Source organism: Melanerpes formicivorus, unplaced genomic scaffold, assembly GCF_026170545.1.
Source record: "Melanerpes formicivorus ecotype bairdi unplaced genomic scaffold, bMelFor1.0.p_v2 SCAF_30, whole genome shotgun sequence".
NCBI lineage: Eukaryota > Metazoa > Chordata > Aves > Piciformes > Picidae > Melanerpes > Melanerpes formicivorus.
In genome coordinates, this window is record NW_027142382.1 from 1,450,021 (window position 1) to 1,467,048 (window position 17,028).

General features: G+C 37.9%; 1 protein-coding gene across 7 annotated transcripts in view; it reads right to left on the minus strand.

Annotated features, from left to right (window-relative positions):
• Positions 1-17,028, minus strand: part of DMD (dystrophin) — a 1,318,095-nt gene that overhangs the window by 758,459 nt on the left and 542,608 nt on the right. For all 7 annotated transcript variants that reach the window (XM_068155047.1, XM_068155048.1, XM_068155051.1 and 4 more), the window contains 4 exons: positions 12,845-12,964; positions 8,500-8,601; positions 8,295-8,402; positions 6,715-6,894 (listed from right to left, as the gene is read on the minus strand). In XM_068155047.1, the coding sequence (XP_068011148.1) occupies positions 6,715-6,894; positions 8,295-8,402; positions 8,500-8,601; positions 12,845-12,964 (510 nt within the window). The remainder of the gene's footprint in view (positions 1-6,714; positions 6,895-8,294; positions 8,403-8,499; positions 8,602-12,844; positions 12,965-17,028) is intronic.

Consider the following 17,028-nt stretch of genomic DNA (forward strand, 5'->3'; position numbering starts at 1 on the left):
AGACCAACCTCTGCCTGTTTACAACCCCCCTTCAGGTAGTTGTAGAGAGCAATAAGGTCACCCCTGAGTCTCCTCCTCTCCAGGCTAAGCAGCCCCAGCTCCCTCAGTCTCTCCTCATAGGGCTTGTGTTCCAAGCCCCTCACTAACTTCGTTGCCCTTCTCTGGACTTGTTCCAGCAAGTCAACATCCTTCCTAAACTGAGGGGCCCAGAACTGGACACAGTACTCGAGGTGTGGCCTAACCAGTGCAGTGTACAGGGGCAGAATGACCTTCCTGCTCCTGCTGGCCACACTGTTCTTAATGCAGGCCAGGATGCCATTGGCCCTCTTGGCTGCCTGGGCACACTGCAGGCTCATGTTCAGCCTACCATCAACCAGTACCCCCAGGTCCCTCTCTGCCTGGCTGCTCTCCAGCCACTCTGACCCCAGCCTGTAGCACTGCATGGGGTTGTTGTGGCCAATGTGCAGAACCCGGCACTTGGAGGTGTTAAATCTCATGCCGTTGGACTCTGCCCATCTGTCCAGCCTGTCGAGGTCTCTCTGCAAAGCCTCTCTACCCTCTAGCAGATCAACTCCTGAGCAAATCTATAAAATATTGCTATTACTATTGCTATATGTTCCTCTGCCTTCATTCTGAAAATGTATTCCCTGAGAAGTGATAAGGGCATTGCAATGGCACTAAATTACCAATTCTTATTTTTGCCATTCATAATAACTTTCAAACTAGAATATAATTCATCACAATCTACTTGCACAAAAGGGCAGATAGCTTTCTGTCAGGAAATCTCAAATTAGGAAACATGCACTAGAAGGCAAATTGATTTGCATCAATTTTATTCCATGCTTAAAAGCTAATGTTAAGGGGGGGCAGCAAATACTAATACACATAATATGTCACATTGCAAACGCTATCAATCTAATGCATTTAGCTTTGTCCAGTAGTGTGAAAATAAATCCTTCATATGGTTTAGCTGCATAAAAAGCAACAGAAAAAAAAATATTTTCTACTCCTTTGTTTGAAAGATTCTGGTTGCACATGGACTGCCCATTTATATCTGTTTCTGTATAATAGCAAATCACAAATTTTTCACTTAAATGTGGGCAGCTGTTCTTAAATCTTTTAACTCACAAGAAATGGGTCACTTCTTTTTTTTGGTTCTGACACATGAGGACTCAATTTATCAAAATGCTCTTGTTACAGCTTCAATGGCCAGCACACAGTTCAGGGGTAGTGAAATGGAAAATAAAAGGAAAAAGCTATACTGGGATCAGGAAAGGCCGTGCACCGCAAAAGCTCTGCTTCTTTGTATATTGCCAATGAGCAAGAATCAGAAAGACTGTCCAATTCAATGACAACAATGCCAATAGCTAAAATTCCACAAAACTATATATACACACCCATAAATTATCTATTAGTTCTTGAAACAGGAACTCTGTCAGAAAATTGAGGTACCTTAGATATTAAGACATTACTGTTTCTATAAACAACAGAGAAGAGGCACACTAGGTAATTATAACACCTTTCCCAAAATCCTCTCTCATAGTGAGGGGGAGGGGGGAAAGTGACAAGGAAAGGGGAATAATGCTAGCAAGAAGCCTCTTCTCTGCAGACAACATCAGTAAAGCTAAACAAACAAAGTTCAAATTCAGTGTCAGTGTTGCCAAATCTTTCATCTAGTCTTCCAAACAAAAAGGTCTTCCTGTTCTTTGTCCAGTATGCCAGTGGAAGTGATGAGTTGGGAAGTCCATTACCACTGCAGTTTTGGCAGTCTTTCTTACCTAGAACATTCAGCTCAATGCTGTGTTCCGTCCCCTAGAAATTATGAGCTGCCTAGGTTTTAGAACAGAACCTGGACTACTCAGAAAACTGCGAATTTAAGATTCAGAGCAAAGTTTTAGGTTTCTATTTGTTTGGCTCGGGGTTTTTGTTTGTTTAGTTTGGATTTTGGGGGTTTTTTGTTTGTTTGTTTTTATTTGGGGGGGGGGGTATGTTTCCCCTTTTCTTTTTATGTTTTAAATTTCTGGTTTAACTATGTCAGTTGGAGTAAGCTGTTTGTGAACTGCAGGGAGTTAGCCAATGTTTGAACTACATAAATTCTTTGGAAAAGAATAAAAGGGAGACTTCTTAATTCCTACAATATTATTTATAATACCTTTTAGTTCCCTCAGCAAGACGTATTGACTTAAGTATTTTCATCTACAGAAATTATGACAGTATGAAGTCAGCATTTCCATACAGATTTATTAAAACTTTATACATGATTTTAAATTTTATCTTAAATTAATATTGGGGCGAGGTAGGGGTACAGGGAGAAGGGAGCATAAAGGAAAATACTAAAGGTTCTGAAATGCAGAATTTTATGAAATTTTAGGAGAATACCTGACGTCGTCTTTCCCTGAGTTGGTTCTGTAGCTATGAACACTCCAAATAATTGCTTGATCCTCATATGCAGCTTTAGGTTCAGACTACCTTTTCTTGCTACAGTTGGTTTTATCCAAAAATCAATGCTAGGATGAAGTTTCTGACACCTGAGGCCATATCCTGTCATGTTTCCATTTTCCAATCAATACTAGGGTACATGTTACAGTAAAGGTGGTGTAAAACAGAGTTAACCACAGCTAGGGCACTGTAGAAATCATCTACAGCATACTACCAATTACGCAGGAGTAGCAGTTTCAGGTGGTGATTGGATACTCTGCTTCAAAAGTACACAGTGCAATCACCATATGCTCAGGATAGTCAAGTCTTGATGACTTACATGTTGAAACAGTAAAGAAGCATTTTTCATGCTCAAACAATAGAGTGGAGGTTAAATACTGTATACTTCAAGAGGAGAATTGAGATGTGGTTTTAAGTTCATAATCATACTAATTAGAGGCTGGGTAAGGCTAAAAGGTACTGAAAATTACACTGCAGTGTCACACTGCAAGATGGAGTTGGCTCACATTTGAAGAGTGCTCATACTTCAGTGGCAAAGGACAATCCTTAAAAAATCTAAGCACAAAAAAGGAAATTACTTTTACTAGCTTCCCTGGCAAAAAAACCCCACCAACCCATCTCTTAAATATAGTCACAGAAGGTGGTGTGTTTCATGTATTATTCAAGGGTGGTCCTTTGAATAACAGTATAGATTCCCCATTCCTCTCAGTTCCTGACAAGTAAATATGAATTTGAGAAGGGGTAATACAGACTAGAACTTAAACCAACTAGAAAATCATATGGAAAGTGCTAAGGTGACTCACAAGCCTGCACTTTAAAAGGCTTTCAAAATACAGTGCTGGTCTGCAGTTTCCATCAGCATGCTCATCTTAGAAATATGTTAAAAATCATCTCTTTTCAGAATGGACAAATTTTAATCACCCTTTTCATCCTCTACAGGCAAATGTATGTACAATGCGTATATAGCACTTCAGTAGTTTTATGTCATTTTATTTCTCTTTTATACGGCAGACTACCTTTAATGCCATCATTTATTACTGCCTTTAGAAGTGCCCTCCATCCTGATAAACTCATAATTTTCCTTAACACTCACTTTTGGAGCTGTCATCTGTTCTTTGATGAACTGTATGTATGTGAGTGGGTAAGTCGAGATGAGGAATGTTGTTTTCTTTGTTTGGGAAGGTTTTCAGTACAATTTAGTGAAGCATAATGAACTCATCAAAGGTAGACTTAGAGTTTCAAAAAGCTATACATCTAGTCTAAGCAAGTTGCCCTTGTCCTTGATTTCACTGTGTGGTCAATGAAGGAAAGCTGACATTTTTATGATGAGGACAAACTGCTTTTTAGAGGTGTCTCTCTTTAAGCCTTGGCATCCACTCATTATTAGAAGAAGCTTCAGCAGATGCTTAAATTCATCAGCATTAATTCAGCTAACTGTAGGAGGACTCTCATCCTACTTTCTGAACTTCTATTTAGAATGTATAACTGCTTCCTATGTCTAGCTTGAGAATCAAATTTGAACTGAGGCTGAGGTTGTCTCATTCATTTAATATCTTATTTTGTTAATATGTTAATCAATTAGTGACACTTTAGAAGAGAGGGAGGGGAAATAACTAATTACAAAATGTAGTCAGGAAGGTACCAGGTACTATTAATTAATGGAATAAACTTCAATTTTAAGTCAATCTAAGTCTGATTAATAAAATGTGCTTTTTCTGATAGATTTTAATGGTATTTGCCATACACTTCCAACTCTCCTCCTCCTCAGTTCATGATTAGAGAGAATAGATCTTTTAGAAGCATTTTTAATTGACTTCTAAATCCATAAGTGAGCTCTGTAATGAGCACATATATAAAACCAAATAACATTATTTGCCCTGCCTAGAGAGAAACACATGGCAAAAAGTATACTATCAGTATTCCAGAGAAGACATATCTAAATTCTATAGCAGTGCCCTAGGAAGTGGTCCTTTAGTTAGCACTGAATGTGGCACTATCTCCAGAACATGAAGCACTGTATCCCTGACAACATATCAAATCTATGCTAGCTACTCCTTGGAGGAAAACCTTATCAACTGAAATGTGCTGCTATGATAAGGCTGTTACACTGTTCTGGGAATCCAAACCATCTTCCACCTGTGCTGCTTTATGATGTATGTTTGTACAGCTTCAAGATTGCTCCTTTCACGAGAAGGCTATCTTATCTGTTTCACTTTCAAAACTAGTATCTGCTTTTAGGAGCGATTAACAATCTGAATAACTCTTGAGCACTTTGGAGTGGGTTACTGGCATCTTCCAATCATGCCACCCTAGCCATCCCAATTTCAGAAGTACATCTCTGGATTTTCCTCTGTATTGAAACAAAAGGTTTTCTACAGCACATACGCATATTAGTTATAAATGCTATGTACCATGAACTAGTTTTGCCTTCTGTTATTAAGTGAAATTGTACCCTTCTCCCATTTTGCTCTCTTCTGTTCTCCCAAATTGATTTTTCCCACTTCAGCTGTACAAGTAACTGCATCACAGTGCAGGTATAAGTTGGAAGCAAGGTTACTGAGAGGTATTCAGATCACTACAGGAACTATAGCAGCTTCCGTTTAAGTACCCAAACATAAGTTGGTAGAAGAATCAGTATGTAGCAACAATGAGAGGCCCTCTAGGGGCAGGACCAAGGTGCATACAGTAACAATCTACTCTGTTTTATTTAGAATAAACCAAACCAGGTTGGAAGAGACGTTCAAGATCATTGTGTCCAACCCATCGACCAATCCAACCCACCTAAACAACTAAACCATGGCACCAAGTACCCCATCAAGTCTCCTCCTGAAAACCTCCAATGATGGTGACTCCACCACCTCCTTGGGCAGCCCATTCCAATGGGCAATCACTCTTTCTGTATAGAACTTCTTCCTAACATCCAACCTGAACCTCCCCTGGCGCAGCCTGAGACTGTGTCCTCTTGTTCTGGTACTGGCTGCCTGGGAGAAAAGACCATCATCCGCGTGTCTACAACCTCCATTCAGGTAGTTGTAGAGAGTGATAAGGTCACCCCCGAGCCTCCTCTTCTCCAGGCTAAGCAATCCCAGCTCCCTCAGTCTTTCCTCATAGGGCTTGGTTCCAAACCCCTCACCAACTTTGTTGCTCTTCTCTGGACTTGTTCCAGCAAGTCAACATCCTTCCTAAACTGAGGGGCCCAGAACTGGACACAGTACTCGAGGTGTGGCCTAACCAGTGCAATGTACAGGGGCAGAATGACCTCCCTGCTCCTGCTGGCCACACTGTTCCTGATGCAGGCCAGGATGCCATTGGCCCTCTTGGCTGCCTGGGCGTTCAGCCTACCATCGACCAGCACCCCCAGGTCCCTCTCTGCCTGGCTGCTCTCCAGCCACTCTGACCCCAGCCTGTAGCTCTGCATGGGGTTGTTGTGGCCATTTCTGTTTCACCAGACATATAAGGACAGCAGAAAAATAGCTCAGTACTAACAAAATGATGAAATGGGGGGGGAAAATGTGAGTCAATATGGGTTTAACTCCAACAAGAAAGAGATGCTAACAGATGGCTAAGAAAAATAAATGGATGTGTTTTCAGATGCTACACCAAAGATCTAATTTTTGTTATCTGTTTTTTAAAGTGTGATAATTTTACAAATCTAATTATTTTTCAATGTATTAGGTTAACATAAAGGAACTGAGTAAAATGTTCCTTTTTCATTAGAATTTTGGCTACAGGTAAGGATTGAGTTATTTGTTTTTCCAAGGAACTCTTTCTATGGACTCTCTTTTTAATATGTAAGTCAGCATAACATAAGCAGAAGTAAAAGAATGATCTATTAGAAAATTTCACCTTTGCAAATAAATTAAAATAATTTATCCTTAACTATCAAACAGTTCTTATACTAATTTCAAATTAAGAGCCATTCTACAGAGACAGACATAAGACCAGTGCATTTGAAGTGACCAACAACTATAGGTTAAAAATAAATTAACTGGAAAGAGTGTTTCACTGTGGACTGCATCATCCCTGAGAACATAGTTAGCATCCCAGTAAAGCAATACATTTTCTAAAGAGCAATCAAAAACTAAAGAGAGAAATAAAATTCTGTCAAGTTACATTTGTACTATGCTACCCTAAAAATAAATGTCTTAAGGGAAAAACAAAATAAAACAAACAAAAACCAATACAATATGACAAACAGCACCAGAACTACTTCAAGCATTTGACTGGCAAGTGATTTCACTCTCACCCACTGACAAAATTACGGATTTTACAAACCTGTTGAGAATTTCTCTCCACCTTTTGCATGAGACTGTCCAAGCGCTGGGCAAAATTTTCAAGACGACTTTTCAGCTTCTGAGCCACCGCTTTATTTTTTACAGCTATAAGGAGGTCTTGGACAAGCAAGTTCAGCCTACCCATCATTTGCCTTTTTATTTCCAGATCTCCTTTTAGAATCTGTTAAAGTAACAGCAGAAAGAGCAGTACTTATGCCTTATGCCCCCACACACTCATTTGACCAAACAAATAACAGTTCTGTTTAAATAAAAGATTGCCTGTGAAATGCCTATTTATAGCAATAATAATTTGCCTGTTATAACAAAAGCCTTGAAATCAATGCTTTCTTTCCTCTAAATGCATAATCAGTCACTGCTATATATAAAAATAGCACACACTGTGCTAATTTCTTCACAAAGATCCTAGTGCCATAAACACACTTGCTGTGACAAGTTTTCCACCTTTAAAGGCATGGCATCATTCTAGGCTGATCAGACCTACACTCTCTCCATGAAGATGATGCATAGTAGAGTATTTTCTGAAGAGTGTGGCAGAGCACATGTTGAAAAGGGTATATTTTATGTATAAAACTCTACAGGTAGAGTTATAAATGAATACTAATACCAGAATCTCACAACTTTTGAGGCCCTAGCATTTTCAAGTTCAAGGAATTTATAACAGGTTTTGCCGTATGATATGTTCTTACTCATACATATGTCCTTGCATACAGATATATTGTTTCACATATGATACATATACATCAATAGTATCAACAAATAAACTTTAAACATGAAATATCTTATTTTTTTAAGACACCCTAATGTTATTTCAGTTCAGTATTTACTGACTGAAGAGAGAATCAAGGAAAATGTCTCTGTACCAATTGGTTTCTTTATTTGCAAGGACATGAACCAATGTATTCCATTAATCTGAAACAACGTCCATTCCCAAATTATAAAACAGTTATTCTGTTAAACCACATTGTGTGAGAGTGGGATAAAGCCATATGCATTTAGGCTTCTGAATAAGCAACTAGAACAGAATATAGAATTACCCAGGTTGGAAAAGACCAACCTATCATCCAATGCCATCTAATCAACTAAACCATGGCACCAAGTGCCTCATCCAGCCTTGTTTTAAACACTTCCAGTGAGAGTGACTCCACCACCCCCTTGGGCAGCCCATTCCAATGACCAGTCACTCTTTCTGTGAAGAACTTTTCCCTAACATCCAGCCTAAACCTCCCCTGGAGCAGCTTGAGACTGTGTCCTCTTGTTCTATCACAGGTTGCCTGGGAGAAGAGACCGACCCTCACCTGGCTACAACCATCCTTCAGGTAGTTGTAGATGGCAATAAGGTCTCCCCTGAGCCTCCTCCTCTCCAGGCTAAACAACCCGAGCTCCCTCAGCTTCTCCTTGTACCTCTTGTGCTTCAGGCCCTTCACAAGATTTGTTGCCCTTCTCTGGACACCTTCGAGTAACTCAAGATTTTTCTTAAAATGAGGGGCCCTGAACTGGACACAGTACTCAAGGTTAACATACTCAAGGTCAACATAAACTAGGAGAATGAAAAATACATACAGCTAATTTACGCAGACTATCCAGCATTTCATTTTGGTCTTTAAAGCCACTTGCATGAATTTTGTTCACAGCGTCTTCTTCCTCAGTAAGCCACTCATCAAAAAGGCACTAAAAGAAAATTGGAGAATGAGAAGGCTTCAGTCAGGCCTTTCCTAGCACCACTTCAAAAAGAAATTTCCCATTTATAACTGCTAAAACTACTCACCTGTTCTTCTGCAAAGTGCTGCCACTTACGAAGAATATCTTGCAGAAGGAACCATCGGTCTTCTGTCCATCTGCAGATGGCTGCCCACCGTTTTCCAAAGTGCTAGAGAGAAAGAACACACAACAGAGGTTTGTTTTGGTTTGGTTTTGCTGTTTTATTTTGGTGTTTGTTTTTTTTTTTTTTTCCAATCTGATTTATCTATGGCCTTACAAATGTTTGTGAAAACACTTTCTTAATTCACTTATCACAGTCATAAGTCCTGAACATATTTCACATGTTCACACTGAACATGGATCTTACCACTATTTGATATAAAACCAAAATAGAATAGGATAAGCAGTAGAGTCAAATCCAGAGCCTTTTGATACTAATCTACAGACACAGTTTCCTCTTAAGTCTCCAGTACTAAGACCTCAAAAGCCCCTCAGTTTCAAAACTTTACAAGGCCCAAAACATAACTACTTGAACCACAAGTTCAAAAATATGATTAAAGAATAAAATACAAATCTGGTTCTTAACTTGCACCATCAGTGCAGTTGATCTAACTTCTTACATCTTTTAAAAGATTGCAGTGGCAACCCCCCCACACACCTTGTAAACTAATACATGAACATAAATCCCCCTGAGGTTTTCTAAATAGCTGTGGCATATACTACTACATACATTTAAAATTACACAAAATCCTACCTTATTCTCTCTCCCTTATCTTAGTTGAAATTATTTTCTTTTTTACTAGCCTTTACTGAAAAATGCCTAAGACAGAGGATAAGACCTGATACTGCTGTGATGGTACAACATGCTATAAAACTTTTCTTGTTGCAACAATTTATAGTTCTTTAAATACCCCTGAGCTCATATGCAAATTATTCAGATGCTTCCAAGCAAAAACCTTTTAAAATCTGTAAGATATTCTGTACTAATATGTTCTTTTATTTCATGTACTTCAAAAGCACGTCTTAACGAAACCCTAAACTTCTTGACACCCATCCATCAGATACTTATAAACATTCATTAAATCCTCTCTCAGTCTTCTCCAGACTAAAAAACCTCAGGTCTCTCAGCCTCTCATCACAGGGCAGTACTCCAGTCCCTTAATCATTCTGGTAGCTCTCCATTGGACTCTCTTGAGTACATCCCTGTCCCTGATGAACTGGGGAGCTCAGAACTGGAGGCAATATTCCAGGTGTGACCTCACCAGGGCAAAGTAGAGGGGGAGGAGAACCTCCCTCCATCTTCTGGACACATTCTTCTTAATGCATCCCAGGATACAGTTGGCCCTCTTGGCCACAAGGGCACATTGCTGTCAATGCTGCAAGTCTGTCAGTGTTTAAGAGGCATGTGGACAATGCCTTTGACAACATGTTTTACTTTGTGCAGCCCAGAAGTGGTCAGGCAATTAAATTAGATGGTCATTGAAGGTCCCATTCAACTCAAATTGTCCTATTCTATTTATTAATGTTCCTCACTTATTTTGACATATTATTTTTTTACAAGAACTACCTATATATCATCTTAAAATCAAAAGATAATATCCTGAATGATATGAATATATAATAGCCAACGTAAATTATACTCTCAGCTACTTTCTTTCAGCAGGGGAAAAAGCCATCAAGAAGCATTTGATAAATTTAATGCAGATCTCCTTCTACCACAGACCTCCACCCCTGAAGCCTGAGGAGGGCTCTAATTTGAGCTAGCTCACAAGAGTCCTTGAGGGACCTATTGTCTGCAGGGTATAATTAGAGAAAAAGCTACCTGTGTTCCTGGATTCTGTGTGCTATCCAGACATTTCTCTGAGCTGAAGGTAATTTTGCATATTTTTGTTGAGAAATTAGTCAGACTACAGCAACAGATTTGCTCCTATAGCCCTTTAATTTTACTTCACTAAATACAGATTTGAGCCTTACTCAACAGCTGCCTCTTGGTAAATCTCTGGACTGAGTTAATGGGAATCCAGGAGTCATAAATCTAAAAAGTCAGTTTTCATCAGGAGCATGAACAGAGGGCCTCACAACATGCCACTCACAAATATGACACGTAATCAATGTAATGTAAAAGAGGTTTTAAAATTCACACTCACCTAGGCTAGCTGTAATCTCTAAGACTACCCTGGGGCAACAGCTGTTTGTAAGAGATGCACAGTAATTGTGTTTACTTTTATTTTTCCAAGCAAGGTTAAGTCTTCTATGGGTAATTTGTTTCAGGGCCACTTTTGACTTCTATGCCATTAACTGCCTCTTAAACAGCTTATGTGTGGGGTTTATTTTTTTTCATAGACTATAAATCTTCAGAGCTTCTATAATGTTCACATGAAGCCAGTGTAGATTCTTGTCATCCTGCTGAGACCTAAAACCTGTAAATTATCTTTTTATGGGTTTTTTTTGTCGTTGTTTTTAAAATGTTTTATGCAGATACATGCATAAATATATGCATTATATACATATACACATATATATATGAGAAAATATTTCAGGAACAACCATCTCAAAAAGGTCTTAAAAAATAAAGGCATAACTGAATTGCACCTGGTTGGAAAATACAGCCTTGACTATTACACAGCAGCAAATTTCTACTCTCTTTCAAATGTGATCCTGACCAGTATCTCACACAGGCAGTCTTATTAAGCGCTTGTGTTTGACAGAGTATGCTCTTGTGTTCTGTTCTGCTTTTAAAAGTCAGACTGGCAGTTACATAATCAAGCTTGGAACTTTGCTCCATTGTGCTTTTTGTCAAGGACTCTAAGGGTTGTGCCTGACAATACATTGTTTCTCCTGTGCTAACAAGAAGTTTTCAAGTGAAGGAAAAAAATGAAAATAAATCAAAACAATCCCTCTGTACACTCAATAAAGGAGATGTAACATTTTGCTAGCAGTAGGTGGACTATGGTAGCACAGTTCTGGGCATAAAAGTACAAAAGTCTGTACAACTCAATATCCTATAGCTTTACATCTGTTGTTTGCAGTTTGTTTGTTTGTTTGTTTTCTCTTTGGGGTTTGTTTGCTTGTTAGTTTTTATTACCTGTAATATTACTACATACTCTGTGACTTCCAGAGCAATGGGATTATTGAAGTTTTCTTTCAGATTCTTCTCTAAGGCAGTGCAATTTAAGGAAGGAACTGAACAGCAGCTGCACTATTCCACATTACCTCAGCTCTGTTCAGAGCATTCCTGAGTTACTCAGTACAGTTCCTCAGGAACTGCCACTCAAGGCAGCATACTTTCAAGGAATAGATTTTCTAAATGACAGTAATAATTTGGCATACTTTATCCCAATAACAGGTGCCTTCTCTACTACTACACTTATAAATGGTGTATTTCTGTTGTATTCCATTCCCAGTCACCTTTGTTTGTTATTGTTTCTTTAACAGGGTAAAAGTATTGCAGTAATGTCTGAGTTCTTTTTCAGCTTGGATTCCAATATGTGCTAGCCACAGAAGTTGTATGGGATGTAAATGCTACCTTTGCAACCAGTGCAATAATAAGGGGCTGCAGCTCTATCACCTGATGTTCTCCTAATAGTTCAGATACCTTTCTGAAGATAGGAAAATAAATTAAATGCATGATAAGGCACCAAGCTTTCATTTTTTTCTGATGCTATTTAAAAATCTTAGTTGCACATCTTCTAATTCATGAAGTACAATAAATAACAAATTTAACTAATAATTTTCCCTTTTTTTGTCATGTTTTTACCACAGGCCTCTTTGAAGAACCTATTGTTTGCCAGCATGGAATAGTGTCCTGGATGCACCTGGTCCCATTCTTTCTTTTTTTTTTTTGATTTAACTTAATTTTTCTTCCTCTTCCACTCCAGTTACTTTCCTAGTTTAGTTTAACTTCTGGAACTGTATGCTTGCAAGGGATCTGGTTCATTCCACTGAATAGAATACAAGGAGCTGACAAGAAATTCAGGAAGGTTAAGACTGTCTTGAGCAGGTATATCACAATTATAACACTTAAGTTGAATTTAAAAGGAAGTAATAACCAGCAGATCAGTGGAGGCTGCATTATTATCTTGGATGGCTGAATGTATTGATATCTTCTCTAGAGAAATCTCAGACTTTAATGATTCAAAAATGAGAAATAATTTTATTTTCTTGAGTAATGATGAAAAAAAGAGTAGTTTCTGCTTTCCAAATAACAACAAGAGAAGGAATCTTGCTTTCAATTTCAAAATACTTGCATTTATCCATCTACACAAAACTAACATCCTATAGAAATATTGAAGATCTCCCTCAGAAATATCTCCTTGGATATACCCAATGCTCCTAATAGCTCCTCTTCAACTTTGTTAACATTTAGTGCCACCAACAGCTTTTTCTCCAAGAGGCAGAAGTCTAATCATTACCTGAAGCTGCTCTTCCAGTGCAGCAGTAGCTCTGTCTCCACTGTTTTCATCCACCACCACTACCATATGGGTCAGAGAATTCACCTTGACTTGTTCTTGTTCCAAATCATCTTGAAACGCCTAAAATTAAAGCATATGACAAGAAAACAGCTATGACTACAGCATGTATACATATTAATAGCCTGCAAATTTTAAATAGCCAATGGATTAGATTTTGTACTTCATATGAACATATTTTAGCTTTTCAAAACTTGTAAAAAAAAATCTACATAAAATTACAGATTTTCATTAAAACCCTGCATATCATCTGGAGCTTGGCACTGCTACAACATCAACAACACAGGATGAAACTGCGCAGGAGATTAACTCAAGATTAGGAAATACGCTTAGAACTCTTGTTTCTTTTACTGCAGAAACCAGGAAACAAAGGGAGAGGGGTCCTTCATAATTTCTAAATGTCTGAGAAAATACTTTCTAGCTCTTTTAACTTTGGTACTCATTTCCAGCCAAAGATGCAACCAAACAGGACAATTTTTTTGCTGAGAAATAGTAAACTGCTAAAAGTGAAGGAACTTTGCTGAAATCTGCACAAATTTATATTTGAATTGATAAATGAATTTGTCCAATTTCTACAACTCTTCACATCTCTCTGACCCTTCCACAATTCCCCAGGCTTCCTATAATAGATCAAATCAATTGTTCCCTCCTCCCTTACAGTGCACAGAAAAGTGCAATGGGAAGTGTAGACATACTCACTCTTCAGGTGATGGCTTACAGCATATGCACTGGATATTTTAACTACATGTTTTTAAACTGCTTTGCTATCATTTGTTAGAAAAGCCAAAATCAGCTCAGCTTCTGCCAGGTGCTAGGGAACTGAGTCAGATGTATTTATGTATTTGCTCCTTCCTTTGCTGAGATACAGCAAGAGGACAGGCAACAAAGAAAGAGGACTCTCTGAAGAAGTTTGGTACTGAGAAGGCAAGGCACAGAGAAGGCAATATTCAATTTCTTTTCTGTCATGGGCTCAGCTGAATCTGCAGATGAACATTCACTACCATGCTGCTGTCATGTCGGCTTCAAAATGAAAGTGCTGCATAGAGTGAAAAATGGGGCTTGAAATTCAGATTGTAGCATGAGAGACTTCCTGTTCCAGGTGTTGCTTCCAGCTTCTGGATTTGGGGTGCTGGTCTTCTCTGTTGTGCTGGCTACTGTGTGCATGGGTCAAGGGAACTGTTTTATCACTGGTTACTGCTGCTGCTTCTGCTTTTTGCTGTGCTTTTTTGCAAACAGGCTGAGGTAATTGTACATTGTATCATTTCCAGTAAACTTTTTCTCTCAATCCAGAGGGGTTTTTTGTTTGTCCATTTAATTGTTGTTGGGTTTGTTGGTGTTTGTTTCTTGTTTTGTTTGTTTGGTTGTATTTTTCCTGTTACTTTCCCTCCCATCTCTGTGGGGAGAGAGGGGGGCTTGTGACAACAGGCTCTGTTAAGCCTGGACAGTTGCATAACTTCTGTTACTTGTCTCCACCTTTTAACTCAGTGTATAAATAACTAAATATATATTTTTAACTCACAATAATTAACCATTGGTTTAGATTACTGAGTTTTGTATTGTGTTCCTTCAATATAACTTGAAAGAACTAATCCCTCACCCTGTTCCCCTGAAAAAAATTCAAGGTATCCAAGACCATATCCTGCCTCAAGAACTTTTTAGGTCTCTATAATTAACTTCAAGCCCATGGAAGAATGTCAGAAACCAAAGTCCTGGATTGTGTCTTGAACAGTTCAGCAGAATGTACTCTAGTGATTGGCCTTTATGAGTAATTCACTTTGGTACGATGAATAAGCCCTTGCTGAAGGTTAGGTCATACATTTTAAACCTCTTACTTTTCTTTGAGAACTTGAAAATGAAACGTGATGGGGCTACAAGCAACAGAAGAAGAATTCACAGACTAGCCTATTTTAAAGGGATAAATTCCTTACTCTAGCATATTTCAGAGTTTTAATTCCTTCATAAGCATAACCTTTGAGCCAACATATTTGTAAGAATGCTCCTTTTACTGACATTCATGCCTGTGATTACCATTTGCTTCAGAGAATTAAACTATAAAGCAATTCTTGAGGAGAGTGACACACGCCAACATGTTAGAGCAATGCCCAGAATTCAGACTTCTCAACATTTTATGACCAAATACTTGATCAAGGAAGAGGAGGCAGAGCTCTCATGAATCAGATCATACAACATATCTTGTTTCCCCCAGGTTTAATTCCCCTTTTCAGCCATACAACGATAAATACAGTGCTGGGTACGCCTACAGCCAATGAGAAGGTGACTTATTTCCTGATTCATTGGTGTCTCAGAGATAGCATGCCAGAACAAAACCAGATTTAGTAATGCTCTGCAAGTGCAGGAGTGGAGGGCACTTTGGAAGTGGGAGTCCAGCAAATAGTAGGAAAGACTTGAGAATTCGGGGAACTGATGAAAGCAGAAAGCCTTTCTGATTTTCTAATCATCACACAGATTCAATTTGCCTTGAGCTAAAAGGCTGTTCCTTGCACCTGAAGTGTCTATTTTTATCATGAATTCACTGTTGTCACGATTGTTTGTGTACAGAAGCTTGCTGAAACAGGGATTTACTGAGGGCAGTCTTAAGCAGGCTTTATTCAGATGATTTACACTGAAGTTTCTAGCAAGTTCACCTGAGCTCATAGGGAAAGCAAATTTTGAGTGACTTAAAATGTAACATGGACATAGATGTTAATTCATGGGGATAGCAACAATACAAACTAATAAAAGTCTACAGTTCCTTTAATTCCTATTCATCTGTATCAACTTATGTGACTCTGACATAATCTATTTCAAAAAACCTACTGAGGACACTCAAGTAGCCAAAGACAAATCCACTCCTGATATTTGAGCAGTTAAGAAGTGTCTCACTTTACCTTTGCAATTAATTTGAAGTACTGAAAAATGCTAATGATAAAAATTTTCCATAGTTTCCAGTAAAAAATACAATTACCTAAGCAGTTTAGATTTTTATTTTTTAAGAAAGATAATGAAACTATAAAATTAGCTAACTACAAATTGCGTAATAATAATGTGGAATAATAAAGTCAGATTTTGGTGGTTTTTTTTTTTTTTTTTGAAAGTTAATGAAACAATAAAATTTGCTAACTAAAAAGTGAATAATAATAATGTGGAATAATAAAGTCAGCTCAATTAAAAGTACCTTTTTGCTGAATTATAAAATTTCTAACATAGTATTCTGCTTAGGCAGCTCAGTAGTCCTTAGATGTTTATTGAAAATCAGCTTTCTCCCTTGATAAAATTATAAATAACAGATACTTGCAAGAGCAGACAAAATACATAAAATGCTGGCACAGAGACCAATAATTCTTTACTGAAGTATTTGACTATTACCCTAAAATATGTTGATTATGCCAGAGTTCTTATCAGAACTGTGTGTCTTACCAATGACATAAAAAACATTTAAAACTTTATTTCAGTCTACTCAGAAGTGGCTGTGCACTCTCAAGGCACTGACCTCATTTAATAGTGAACTAAGCAGCATTTTGGGAAGAATGTATTGTGCTTTCTTTAGTCTCAGTCATGGGTGTCATTGCCAATACACATTGTTGAATGATTTCATTTTTATTTTTCTTGTTATATGACCCAGCAGAAAAAAAAAACAAAACTAAAGTGTTACTTTGATAGATTATTAGAGAAAAATGTAGAATTAAAGAGATCAGATACATGGAAATTATAAGCTAAAGGGGGATAAATAGGTTGAAAAGTCGTTACTAATGAACTGTCAAAAAAGGAAAGTAAAAATGATAAAGGGAGAGGGAGATGGGATAATAACAAACCAAATCCATTATCTTTGCTGAAGTCTGTCTAATTTGAAATTATCATTACACTCTATACCTTCTAGCTTCTGGTTGCTTCTATTAATGTATACAACATTGTTTCTCAGATGCCCAGAGTCATGGGAGATTACAAAAAGTTATGAGGATCATGTTGTCTTTTGCTTTGTTGTAATATTTATTTCCTTATTTAATAATGACAAAATAACTATGCTATTAAAATTACATTGGTATAGCTCTTGCTGTAGACGGTAGTTTTGCTGCATACAATCACCAAACTGTCAGGGTTGGAAGAGACCTCAAAGATCATCCAATTCC